Source organism: Pseudoliparis swirei, chromosome 11 (assembly GCF_029220125.1).
Source record: "Pseudoliparis swirei isolate HS2019 ecotype Mariana Trench chromosome 11, NWPU_hadal_v1, whole genome shotgun sequence".
Classification (NCBI taxonomy): domain Eukaryota; kingdom Metazoa; phylum Chordata; class Actinopteri; order Perciformes; family Liparidae; genus Pseudoliparis; species Pseudoliparis swirei.
In genome coordinates, this window is record NC_079398.1 from 16,791,853 (window position 1) to 16,805,169 (window position 13,317).

Below are 13,317 nucleotides of genomic sequence, written 5' to 3' on the forward strand. Positions count from 1 at the left end.
CCGTTTAGTTTTATTTGTATTTAAGTTGTTTTGTTTCTCAAATCGTCTGTTTGGTATAAACTTTTATCTTAACAAATACTTGTTAAATATATGTTTTATATATATATATGTGAAGATTTTTTTTTTATATATGTAAAATATAAATAGATTTAGGAAAATTAGATCAAAACGTCTCCATGAAAATAATCTCTGGACGACATTCTGTAAATGCAACGATGAATCAAAAAGACAAATAGAATAAAGTTCTTTTATTTGAGAATCATCGTAAATAAACATTTTTACATTTATGTTTATTTATTTTGCATACATCCATCCACATTCTCCTTCTGACATTCAGGCCCTTAATATCATCAGAACTGCCATCTGAATAATAAAGAACTATTTCATGTCTGAAGCTGCTCGGCTCCTCCCTGTGCGTGGAGCCACGAACAATATTAATCGTTAAATTGGGGTCCATTTGAGTTGTGGGACTAAGTCACGAACTCTGTGCTCCAGCTGTGGACAGAAATAAATAAATAAACAACTCAAGTGCCCCAAGACATAATTTTTCATTCACTAACTAACATTTTACAGGACTTATAACCGGCGTATGAATAATTCTAATACTGAACTCTCCTCTTTGCTGTTTGTTTTGACAGGAAACAGGAACAATATTTGTCGATTAATGATAATACAAAAATGATTATTTCCTAAGGAAGCCCTTAAAAGGACAGGATACAAAAAAAGTATTCTGTCATTTAACGATAAAAGATTGTTAACAGGATTAAATGTTTATTTTATTTATTATTATGTCCGTTTCGGGTTTGGTCCATTTGTTAATCATTATTGTTCAATTTCCCTCTGGGATTAATAAAGCACTCCATCTATCCATGTTACATCATGTTAAATAATAATAATGCCGAGTCTCTTGAAAACTCATTTCAGTCTTATCGTTTTATTTAAGAATACTATAATAATAATAATAATAATATTTCAAATTGATTTTTTGGTTATTGCAAACTTTAAACGTCCTGCATGTTCACCTCGTGTGTTTATGGATAATTAAGTGTAATTATACTTAATTATAATTCTTTAATTCCGGTCGTTCCACTTGAGAAAAAGAGAAAACTTCCTGCAGACGTTTTCACATCAGAGAGTTTACTAGAACCTCAACGATCACGAGAGGCTCCAACTCAGGATCCACAGCCAGAGCTTCATCAGGCTCCTTCATGGTTCATAGCCGTGACTCTGGACTCTGGACTCTGGACTCTGGACTCTGGACTCTGGACTCTGGACTCTGGACTCTGGACTCTGGACTCTGGACTCCTCCTCAAGGGGTTTCCATGCAGAAAGATGGCGGTTCAGGTTCAGGACCTTTCGTAGGATCCATGAAGACCTTCAGTGCGTCTCGTTTATGTTTCCCTTCACACCTTTTATTTCCATCTCTCACCCCTTCGTTGTCTTCTTCTTCTTCAGGAGGAACAAAAGTCCACTTCCTCCCTCCCCCCTCCCCTCCCCCGTCAGTCGCCCTCCCACACGCAGTCACACTCCCTCAGCGGGTTCCTCTGGCGCATGGTGGTGATGACGGTGATGCGGTTCTCCGACAGTTCCCGCAGCTGGTTGATGAGCTCCTGCACACAGGGGCTGGGCCACGGGTGTCCATTCAGGTAGTCCCTGAGGATGAAGGAGCGCTCCACCAGCAGCTCCAGCTGCACCAGGTGGCGCAGGCGGTGGAGGCTCAGCAGGTCCTTCTCCGGCTCCCGGCGGAAAAACCTGAGGGGAGGGGGGAGGGAGGGAGAGGGGGAGAGAGGAGGGAGTGAGAGAGGGGAGGAGGGAGGAAGAATGTAAGGAAAAATTAAAATTTAAAATTTAAAAATTTAAATGTAAAAATTAAATAAAAAATGTAAATTACAAATGTAAAGATTAAAAAATGTTAATTAAAAAATATATATTTTTAAAGCCAGACAGTCTAAAGACCCGACCCGGCTCACCGTATGCGGAGCGTCCTCAGCTGAGGGAACAGCATGGGGATGCGTCTGCACAGGCTGCCGCTGGAGCGGTTCTGCTCGATGTCCAGGTGCTCGAGCGCCGGCACCTTCGGCGCCACGGAGTCCATGTCTTTCAGGGTGATGGCCACGCGCAGCGTCAGCCGGGTCACGCTGGACGGGATGGTGGTCGTGTAGACAGCCAGAGAGTTACCACCTGGGAGGACAGGCGCACACATTGGAGAAATGTTAAGCAAACAAACGAAGGGGGGGGCTTTCAACCCGCCTGACTCACCGATGATGGTGAGGGTCTCCAGCTGCTGGAGGGGACTCAGCCAGGACGTGAGGCGGCACTCAACGCCCTCTCTGATGTACCGGTAGCGGACGGTCAGCGACCGTAGCGAGGTCAGGCTCCTCAGCGCGTGCACCGGCAGAAGGGTTTCTGGGTAATCGACCAGCTCCAGGCTGGTCAGCGCCGGGCCGCCATACCGGGGCGCTCCTACAGGGAGGAGGAGCAGAAGAGAGATTAATTAAAACATTATTCATTGAGTGCACATGTGTAGTAAGCGGGACAAAACATGCAAAACCACGGGTCCGGAATACGACTGAGTTTCAACTTCCGCTGTGAAGATTTTCTGCTTTTCTGTTATATATCAATAAATAAAACATTATATTTAGAATTCAACCCGTCTTTAATTGTATTTGTTATATTTCAGAATATATTTTTTACATTTTACGGTTTTATTCTTAAGAACAAAGAGTGACAAACTAAAGCTTCCATGAGTAGAAAATGGGATTATGTTAATAGTATTTCATATTTTTGTGGCTTAATTTTAAATAAGAGATATTTCTTTTAATAGTGTGACATAATGTAACAAAGCAAAGCATAAAACATGTGTAAATGATTTCAATTCAATTCAGTTTATTTGTATAGCCCATATCACAAATTACAAATTTGTCTCAGAGTGCTTTACAATCTGTACATATAGACATCTCTGTCCCAAAACCTCACATCGGATCAGGAAAAACTCCCAAACAACCCTTCTCATAGGGTCCGATGACCCTATGAGACGTGAAGTCAAAAGGACTTACAAGGATTAGTAATGTGCAAAAGAGAGATGAAAATTCATCCACAAGGAGGGAGAAAAGAGGAGATAGGTACTCAGTGCATCCTAAACGTCCCCCAGCAGCTATAAGCCTATAGCAGCATATCAAGGGGCTGGACCAGGTGAACCTGATTCAGCCCGAACTATAAGCTCTGTCAAAGAGGAAAGTCTTCAGTCTACTCTTAAACGAGGTGACTGTGTCTGCCTCCCGGACTGAAGGTGAAGCTGGTTCCATAATAGAGGAGCTTGATAACTGAAGGCTCTGGCTCCCATCCTACTCCACCTCCTCGACCGGTGCCTCGAGGAATGCGAGTATTAATATGACTTGGAGGAGTCGATTCATTTAGGCTGACTCAGCAGGTTTCAGTAAGACAACATAAATCAATGTGGTTATTAGTCCTGTTTTGTTGCACTGCTGAAATAATGGTGTTAACTTGTGTACGGTTATTTTGTACGACTCCTCTTCTGCTTACTTTTGATATAGTTAAGATGAAAAAACAAAATATCTTTGGTCCATTTGTATATATTTAGTGGAAATATGATTCATTAGAAGGTGGTTCAAACTGTGGCTCGGCGGCCACGTGCGTTACCCGGATGTTCCGGGTCCGGCGGGTTGACGTAGTCGTCGGGCAGCGGCTCGGGCGGCTCCCCCCTCATGCCCCACGACAGGTGGCGCAGCTTCTTGAGGCTCAGCAGCATGTTGTGGAACACGTAGCAGGGCACCGGGCGCACCGTGTCCAGCCCGTAGCCCTCCCCCTGCTGGTGGAACAGCAGGTACCGCAGGTTCACCAGGTACGACACGGCGTCGATGAACTCCACCGTGCACGGCAGCCGCACGTTGCACGCGCTCAGGTGCGTCAGCCGCTCGCGCAGCTGCGTGCACAGGTTCCAGCCGAGCATGGGCTCGTCCCAGGTGGCGTTGCGCACCCCGAGGTCCCGCAGGTCGGGGAACCGCGCCAGAATGTCCAGGTACTTTTCCTTGTAGATGCGGCCGCCGTCCACGAACACCACGGCGGTGAGCGCCGGCAGGAACTTCACAAGGCGGCGCCACTCCTTGCGCCGCAGGTGGCGCACCGCGACGCGCGTCAGCCTGCGGTGCGTCAGCGTGTCCCAGAAGCCGTAGGTGTAGCGGCGCAGGTCGGACAGCACCACCGTGTAGTCACGCCACAGGGCCGGGTGGTCCACCAGCCGCTTCAGCTGGCGGCAGCACGCGCGCACCGTGTGCTTCTCCTCCGTGCACAGGTAGCTGAACACGTAGACCCAGACCTCGGGCGGAAGCGGAGGCAGCTCGTCCATCGCGTGGAGCCGCTTCGCGTGAGCAGAAAGCCGGGAGGAATATAATATGGGACCGCGGTGGATGTTTCCGTGATTTAAGACGAAAGTTGGCGTAACGTCGTTACGTTTTAACAACGTAAACAAACCGTTTTGTGAGTCCTTAAACGGAAAATCCGCTGCAACGCGAGATGTTTACGATGCGCCTGGAAGTCGTCGCTTTGTGATGACGTAGTTTGTTATTCAAATGCGTCAAGATGTAAAAAAAAAAAAAAAAAATTCCCTTCATTTAGAAAACATGGAAACATTTATGATAGATACTGTATCAATAAAATACAAGGAAGTATATTTTAAGATATTATATATAAACATGTCTAAAACGTGTTTGAGAAATTTAAAATAAGTAATTTGATTAACTGGAATAAATATATTTTTAATAATATTTTATTGTTTCAATAAGTTAATTTAATGGAACATTTTATTTGTAATGCAATTAATTTAATGTGGCATTTAAATTCATAAAGAAATTTAATGATTTGATTTCACACATGTAATTTAATATAGTAATACATTAACTTAATTGGATGAATGTATCCATAATTGTCGGCTTAATTTAAATCTGACTTTAGAGAACATGTAACTTATTAATAAAGAACTATAGCTTGTATTAATATAAAATGGGATTATGTTAATATTATGTAATGATTTTGTGGCCTAATTTTAAACAACTTTCCACAATTTGTGTTTTTTTAACTGAAGAAACAATACTGCAGTAAAATCATCAGGTTGGTCTACAGAGCTTTGATGTTATTTGTGAAGAAGAATGTGCTTAAATATTGTGAAATAATCAATCAAAGCGAAGCATAGAACATTTATAAATGATTTAGATGAGGAAACAGAAAAATATACAAACAATCACAGCTGATGAAATATATTTTAATCTTTCTCATTCGATGATGCAACCTAATACATATAAATTAAAATAAATCAACAAAGCCCCAGTGATGAGATAGAACATAAAGAACGGGTTGTTATCTGTGGACCGAGCAGGGGTCAAAGGTCATGATGCAGAGGAAGCGTCAGACTGAGATGACTGACGTGTACAAACTAAATCATGACATCATCTATTTTCTATCATGAAAGTGTTAAGCTTTCCCTGAAGCTGCTGCATCCTCATCAGCATCAGTTGGTGATTTCTTACATTTTCCCAGAATGCCGTTCCAACTCTGCAGGAAGCTGTGACCCTTCAGCTGTGGGGTCGATGGCGGGAGATTGAACGTCGGTGTCCTGGTTCGGTTGAGAAGCTTCTCACTCTTAAATTCTAAAACCATGTGTGTATCCTCCAGGAAAAAGACAAACTAATCTAGTCTGTTTTTAAATCTCTCGTAAATCTTCTGACTACTTTAACGCTGGTATTGTTAGTTTTTCTGCAGCCGAGAGATGTGAGCTTCTTTCTTTTCTCATCTCCCACGATGCAACACAATGCAATGACCCAGACACGCCAAAGAACCGGCACAGACCAACAAAAATAAATGTGAGTTGAGCTTGAACTCAACGCAGAGAGCACAGCAGACAGGAAGTAACCGCATCATCACACTCGTCTTAAATACTAATTGTCTGTGCATCCATCTGCGTGATAAAGATTCACCTTCTGACCATGTGTGCTAAAGAATTTACCCACCGACCAACATGTGTGGATACACACAAGCACACAGAGAAGTTTAAACAGAACTACACGTGTCTGTTTCAGACGATACCCGGCCCTAAAAGAAAGAGTTCTTCCCGTGAGACTGATGAGGAGATGCTCTGTGTCCACACCTTTGACTAGATTTGTCCGGAGATCACCGACAAAGAATGTAGTGCGAAGATGAAAAGCTGAGGATGTTTTAATAAAGGAGTGTCATGAAGACACGATGAGGTTTCCAACATACCAGGAGGAATATAATAATATTTGATGCCCTGTTAGTTCAGACATTCATGGAGCATTTATATTTACACGGCTATGGAACATATTCATAAGCTTCTTAACTCTTCATCTGCAGCACAGCGTCCGCCGGACTTCTCTGGATTCAAGTCGTTGCTTTGCCTAAAAAGATATATTGTGTGCGTCTCCCATGAGTCTAAATGCTTCATCAGAGGCCCAGAAACACTCAGTCTCATCAGTAGTCATTCGTCTTCGCTCCAAGGCAGAAACCGGTGTTTATCGGAGTTCTTTCACTCCACGAAAAACAAAAAAGAAACCTCCCTCGTCTTTTGTTCCGTTGAACAAACACTTCTCCTCTCGTCTACTGTGACGGCGAGAACGTCAGCACCATCCAGCCGATCACGAAGTAGAAGAGGAACACCGGGTACACCACCAGTGCCTTGCGGTTGGCGGGCTGGCTGTCGGCGAGAAACGCCGTGGAGGCGAAGGTGGACCAGCCGAAGGACGCCGTCACCACCGCCAGCCGCACGGCGAAGCTGACGGCGCCCGAGCTGGCGACGAGGACGATGCGGCACACGGCCATGGCCGCCGTCAGCGGCAGGATGCAGTAGCCCAACACGCACAGGCTCTGGAAGAAGGAGATGGTGCCGCCCAGCAGCTTGGAGTTCAGGGTGATGATGATGGAGCCGAACCACACGATGACGAAGACCTGCACATTGTTTTATAAAATGTCGACATGTTAGTGTTCAGAGGAGATTCAATTAATTTTATAAGAAACTTTATGCAACAATTTAGACAATCAATTAATTGTTGTTACGGGGAAATGCAAAAACTTCTTTGAGTCCCGCTTCTTAAGTGTGGAGGGTTTTTATTTTCTTTATCTTATGTGGTAATAAACATAAAACTTTTGAACGTTGGGCTGTCGGTCCGATACAAACTTGAAGATTTTATCTCTGGGTTTAGAAACTGTTTTTTTCTCTATATTCTGATAATTTAAATATTAAAGAGAAATTCATAATTATCAAATAAATTAGCCATAAACTGCAGACCAAAGCTGGAAAAATCTTAGTGTATCTTAGTGGTGTGACTTCCTGATTGAAAATAAACAAACTAAACAAACATTGCAAGTGAATGTGAGGCGTTGAGGGATACATATAATAAACTAGAACGGGCACTCGGTAGAGCGCATACCTTCGCATATCACAATATTGGGCATTGAATTATGAACATTTTGGCATTAGTTGCATGCCAATTGGACAAAAATGTATCGTGCTATGGTAAAAAAAAGATGTTGACCTTTCCATGACCTTGACCTTTGACCCGATTTATCCCAAAATCTAATCAAATGGTCCCCGGATAATAACCAATCATCCCACCAAATTCCATGTGATTCAAGAAGATTGGACCTGTTCATGACCTTTGACCCAATCGATCCCAAAATCTAATCAACTGGTCCCTGGATAATAAACAATCATCCCACCAAATTTCATGCGATTCGGTTCAATACTTTATGAGTTCTGCGAAAGATTTTGACCTGTTCATGACCTTTGACCCGATCGATCCCAAAATCTAATCAAATGGTCCCCGGATAATAAACAATCATCCCACCAAATTGCATGCGATTCTGTTCAATACTTTTTGAGTTTTGCGAATAACACGCATACAAATAAATAAATAAATGCACGGCGATCAATACATAACCTTCCGCATTTTCAATGCGAAGGTAATAAAACACATTATTATAATTATTCTACCTCAGCAAACTGCGGGCCCCCCTGGGAGTCGCTGTCGGCCGCGCCCCCCTGCAGCAGCAGCGCCAGCGTCACGCAGAGCAGCAGCGGGCCCCACAGGTCCCAGTCCCGCAGCAGCGCGCTGCTCCGCTTCGGGTACAAGACGTGGACGAACTTCTTCCCCACGGCGCGCAGGTCCCGCAGAACGGTCTCCTTCACGGGCTCGTCCAGCGTGGAGAACTCGTCGTCCCCGCCCCGCCTGGCGGAAGGGCCGACGGGCACCGAGATGTCCCCCTCCACCGGGATGTCCTCCGAGATGGAGACGTCCGACAGCCCGGCGAACGGTCTGTTGGCCTCCTCCTCCGCTTCTGTCGCCATTTTGCTACGGAGGTGTCGAACTCTCAACGAACTCCCGCTAGTTAATCCCGGAAGTTCACACGACACTAATATATACAGAAATAATGATGATTTCCCCCTAAAATTAAGCCGATTCGGTTCCAGTTGGTCCGGTTTCTCTGACTGTTTGGTGACAGACTGCAGCTCCACGTCAGCTGAGGCTTGTTTACTTCCGCCGGATGTTTGTCACGCATATCCGGTTGATGCGTTCATGTACCATAATTAAATATCAGATTGAGATTATTCTTTTAGGATTCTGAAAGAGAATTAGGATTTCATTCATCACTCAAACCAATTCAAACCAAGATACATTGTTGAAAATTGAAACAGCATGAGTCTGAGTGTATTTTCACAAAATGTAAATAATATCCAGATGTGTTTAAAAGAGATTAAATTCGTGACGGTACGTGAAGGCATCGCAAAGGCCAGGCAAAGACGTCCGGTACCGATGACGCAGGAAACCGTCGACGGTCGTTTTTGAGTCGGGATCACTTCAACCAATAAAACAATATACGTTGTTAATAACTTGAACATCATGAGTGTGAGTGTCATTTTATACAATATAAATATTACCCGTATGTGTTTAATAGAGAATAAATTCGCGACGGTTGGTGAAGGCATCGCGAGGGCCAGGCGAAAAACGTCGGGTCCTGATGACGCACTAAACCATCGACGTTCATTTTTTTAGTCGTGTGTCTTGTTTACATCATACAAGCGTGCGTTAACCTAGCCGTTTATTGTACTTTTAATTCGTTTTAACCGTCGCCGGTTGGAGGAAGCGGCCATGAGATGGAATACTGTAAAAATAACGTGAAGTCGGACTGCACGGAGCTGCTGAGCCGCTTCCAGACCACCGACTCGGTCCGCTTCCAGATCTTTTCCAAGATATGGAGAGAGATGCAGTTCTCGGAGATTTTCTAGTAAGTTTACCACTAAAATATCGCCTTTTATTTCCTTTTGCGGTGGAAAACATATATTTTTAGGTATTTAGTATTTCTATTTCCTAGTATCTGCTATTCTGCATCTCAGAGTGAAATCAGATTCTAGTTTTTACTTTAATTTAGTTTTCTTCAGATTATTAAAACGAAACATGATCAACAAATATGTATTATTATGAAAAAAGATAACTTAATTGATCACAAATTGGTTGGTGAAATTCACAAGCTTCCTGGCGGTATATATATATACCTGGTTGAGACCCAGTTTGAGGTCTCCTCCCAGCATCCTGTTAGCTCAAGGGTCCTTCCCTAATTACATGTTGGATTATAATTATTGAGGCATGAGATGTTTTATCACTTTAACATTGCAGCTGGTAAAACTTCTGTATATTTTCATCTTTAATGTATGTGTGTGGCTTAATTAATTACTTAATCACTCCCCTGTACATCACTTATTTCTTCACTTAAATACACTTACATACACGTAACTTCACTTTAAATACACTTACACTGGTTAAAGCTCTGAAACCTGCCTGTGCATCTTTTATTTATATTCTTAATTCTCACACTGTGTTGATTGTTGTTAATGTTGTTGTCTATTGTCGCACAACCCGCCGTGACACATTCCTTGTATGTTAAAACAGAAATGTCAAGAAAAGGTTCTGATTCTGATTCGACGTTTCCCTCATCAAACACAGCGTGTCACATGTTGTTGTTGTTTTTGCAGCGGCGGCATTAACCAAAAAGAGAGGCGGGACTTCAGCCGCCTGGCCCTGGACACGGCCTACAGCTTCTTCATGCCTCCGTACAGCTTCCAGATCCGAGTGGGAGGACTTTACCTGCTGTACAGCCTGTACCGCTGCCAGCTCTGCTCGCCGCCGGAGCAGGTCAGACACACGGCGCTCAGCCTCCGGACGGAGGACCGCACGTCCGCTTGAAACCTCGGAAGTCATGTTCTCGTTGTGTGTGTGGGTTTTTTCCGGCCGCAGATCTGTCTGGCGCTGAAGGACTGGGAGGACGTGAAGAAGCTGGAGAAGGACGCGGTGAGCGCCCAGCACCACGACGTGGTCTACATCCTCCGGAAGCTGGCGTCCGACAAAGCCTTCAGCTTCGCCGCCATGCCCACCGCGGTGAGCCGTCCGCCTGACATCAACACATCGGTTGTTCACGTTGAAGCCTAAAGATCTGGGTTGTGACCCCAGAGGTCAGAATGGGGTCCTCTAGTGGCTTTGAGGTCTCCTCCCAGCGTCCCGTTAGCTCCATGTGGCTAACGTGCTACTTCACTCGCGTCTTAGCTCCCCAACGCCGTTGGAAATATTAGAATACATGTCTGACTGATTTGGCCACGATTATTCTAGGAAAGGATTTTAAACAACACATACAACAGTTTGGGGGTTGTTCCTCTTGAAAATGCGAAGATTTTTCCATTCAATTTTGCACCATTATGCTAATTATTACCCAAAAAAGCAGACATTTTATTCAACTATTATTACAAATCATAGCCGTCCTGAAATGTTTCACATCTAAAATCTTATTTAGTTTCAGATCACATACAAATATTGTTTCATTAATTGTATTTGTTCACGATTATTTTAATTTTTATGACCAACAGTTCACTGAGTGTGATGCAAAACATTCTACTACAAATTCACTTATTCCCTCTCTCCTCTCTGTGCTCTTCCTTTCTTTATCATCCTCTTCTTCCTCCTCTTCTTCCTCTCCTGCCAGCTCATCTACAAGAAGAAGAGAAAGGTGGAGCGGCCGATAGTGCACGAGGAGTTCATGGAGCGACCGTCTTGTCCGCAGGAGCTCATCAACCTGGAGCTGCTGGAGGTGAGCGGAGAACTCGACTGCCGCTTCTTATTAGACGGTTGAAGTTGAGCGTGTTGCGTTTGTTGTTGTTTCTTTTTGTGCAGGAATTGTCCAACATCGACGATCTCTACGGGAAACTAAAGGCTTCCTTCTCGTCGGAGGGGCAGCGGGCGGACGCCTCCATCAACCTGGTCCGGAGGGACCTGGTGCCGCAGCTGCGCAGCACCGTGGTGGATTTCTACAAGTGGCAGCACAGGAATGTAAGACTTGTTAAATTAATAATATGTTTTAATGATTTTCAAGGAGCTTCAGGATTATTACATCACGTGTTCTGTTGCGTCTCGTCAGAACGCGGCTGATGGCGATGAGGGCGGCGGCGGCGGCGAGGGGACGTCCTCTCAGCAGGAGGCGAGTCACACGACACTCACCTTTAACCTCCATTCTTCTGAAGGATATTACATACTGTAGCACCGACTGTGTCCACTGGCGGAGCTGTTGACCGACCGCCTGCTTTGTGTCCTCAGTGCTCCAGCAGAGCCCAGCTGATCGCCACCATCAAGTCGAAGGCCTACGGAGAGGCAGCAGAGGTTCCTGTTCTTATTATTTCATTTATTAATGCTTAACGTCATTAAAAGGTAAACAACATCAACGGTTTGTTTACTTCTCTCAGGCCTCAAAGTCCCGACGTCACCGCCAGGTGGAGGTGGACGTCACGAGCAACGTGGCCGCACAGCCGCACATCTCCACCAGGACCAGCAAGATGTCCCTCAAGGCCAGAACCCACGAGAACATACGCATCTCAGGTAGAGCCCTCCCTCTTCCTCTTCTTCCTCTTCTTCCTTCTCATCCTCTTCATCTTCGTCCTCCTCTTCCTCTTCTCCCTCTTCTCCCTTTTCTCCTTCCTCTTCTTCCTCCTTTTCTTTTTCTCCTTCCTCTTCTACCTCCTTTTCCTCTTCTTATTTCCTTCCTCTCCTCCCTCTTCTCCCCCTTATCCCTCCTCTTTCTCTCAAACTTGAGATGAAATATTAGAAGATGAAATCCTCACTCTCCTCTCTCTCTCCTCCGTCCTCTCTCCTGTCTCCTTTCCTCTTATCTCTTCATCAGATGACTTGTGTAAAGAAGCCTCGACGACGTCTCATATCAACCGTCTCACTAAACTGGACTGCGGTCCAGAAGGTATGCAAACTAAAAGCTTTTATTTCTACACTTCTACAGAAGTTCTGTGTTCTGTCGATATGAAATGTAAATAAATTATCTTTCGAGGCTCAAATGGCATTTTCTCTGAACGCCAACTCGGCATTCAGCAAATTTGACTGTAAGCATCTAAATAATCGTATTTTCTAACGTTGATATTTATTCTCTTTTTTTTCATCCTATCAGAAAAAAAGAAACCGTTCAAACCGTTCAGGTGGTGACGGAATGAAACATCCGGAGCGTCTGTTTGTTTTTAGGTGGTGAAACTTCCTGTGACCTTAAATGTTCCGTGTTATAGAAAAAGTTAATGTTTTTTATAACATTTAAACGTGTTTTAACTGTATTTTAGTTTTATTTATGACTGAAATTGAAGAAAAAATATCATCAATGTTGATAATGAACCTTTTAGTTTCCTCAGATAAGTTTGGCCAATGAAGAAAACATGATATAAATGTCAGATGTGTCGACATGTTCACACTTTGATGAAGTTTTAGTATAAAACTGTAACATTTAAAAAATCTCTAAAACTGCTTTTTTCTGTTCTGCAGCTTTTAATGGTGTTTAAATATTGTATAATGTTTCACTGTTTTATATAAAAGCTATTGTTAAAAAAAACTATTTTTGTCCAATCTCCTTCATGTGTGACATTTGATTTAAACTACATTCATGTTCTCTTTATAGTTTTATTTCCATATTTCTTCTCTTTTGAAAGGTTTTGTTAAGTGTGTTAAAACTGTTTTATTCTCCAACAACACAACATTGTATTGTGACAGAAAATCCGACCTTAACACGCCGTCTAGCATTTTTGTATAACTACCTTGAAATGAATTGTTAATTACAATAAGTTAATGATCATGCATTTAAATATATTATTTTCAAGTTCCTTAATTATACTACATCGTGATTTCCACCAGTCAAAAGCTCTCATAGTTGACTTGTTAATCTGTATTTAAAAAACAATACTTATTTGGTAGTGATAGT

General features: G+C 43.5%; 3 protein-coding genes across 4 annotated transcripts; 1 reads left to right on the forward strand and 2 right to left on the reverse strand.

Annotated features, from left to right (window-relative positions):
* Window positions 1-233: 233 nt before the first annotated feature.
* Window positions 234-4,642, reverse strand: im:7136021 (uncharacterized). Of its 2 annotated transcripts, none has more exons than XM_056426491.1 (4): window positions 3,661-4,642; window positions 2,260-2,463; window positions 2,075-2,181; window positions 234-1,752 (listed from the first exon to the last, which is right to left on the reverse strand). In XM_056426491.1, exons 1-4 carry the CDS (start codon window positions 4,364-4,366, stop codon window positions 1,522-1,524), a joined length of 1,248 nt encoding a protein of 415 aa, XP_056282466.1. In that variant the 5' UTR covers window positions 4,367-4,642; the 3' UTR covers window positions 234-1,521. The 2 variants fall into 2 exon arrangements, with proteins under 2 accessions (XP_056282466.1, XP_056282465.1); XM_056426490.1 differs by having other exon boundaries at window positions 1,971-2,181; window positions 3,661-4,640.
* Window positions 4,643-5,257: 615 nt separating this feature from the next.
* On the reverse strand, window positions 5,258-8,374 carry yipf6 (Yip1 domain family, member 6). Its single transcript, XM_056426499.1, has 2 exons — window positions 8,021-8,374; window positions 5,258-6,975 (listed from the first exon to the last, which is right to left on the reverse strand). The coding sequence occupies exons 1-2, from the start codon at window positions 8,372-8,374 to the stop codon at window positions 6,628-6,630; spliced, it is 702 nt and encodes a 233-aa protein (XP_056282474.1). The 3' UTR covers window positions 5,258-6,627.
* A 794-nt stretch (window positions 8,375-9,168) lies between these two features.
* On the forward strand, window positions 9,169-12,973 carry snapc1b (small nuclear RNA activating complex, polypeptide 1b). The gene is made up of 10 exons (XM_056426493.1): window positions 9,169-9,312; window positions 10,058-10,217; window positions 10,320-10,460; window positions 11,059-11,163; window positions 11,247-11,402; window positions 11,491-11,550; window positions 11,667-11,729; window positions 11,813-11,945; window positions 12,247-12,318; window positions 12,523-12,973. The coding sequence occupies exons 1-10, from the start codon at window positions 9,182-9,184 to the stop codon at window positions 12,555-12,557; spliced, it is 1,056 nt and encodes a 351-aa protein (XP_056282468.1). The 5' UTR covers window positions 9,169-9,181; the 3' UTR covers window positions 12,558-12,973.
* The last annotated feature ends 344 nt before the right edge of the window (window positions 12,974-13,317 follow it).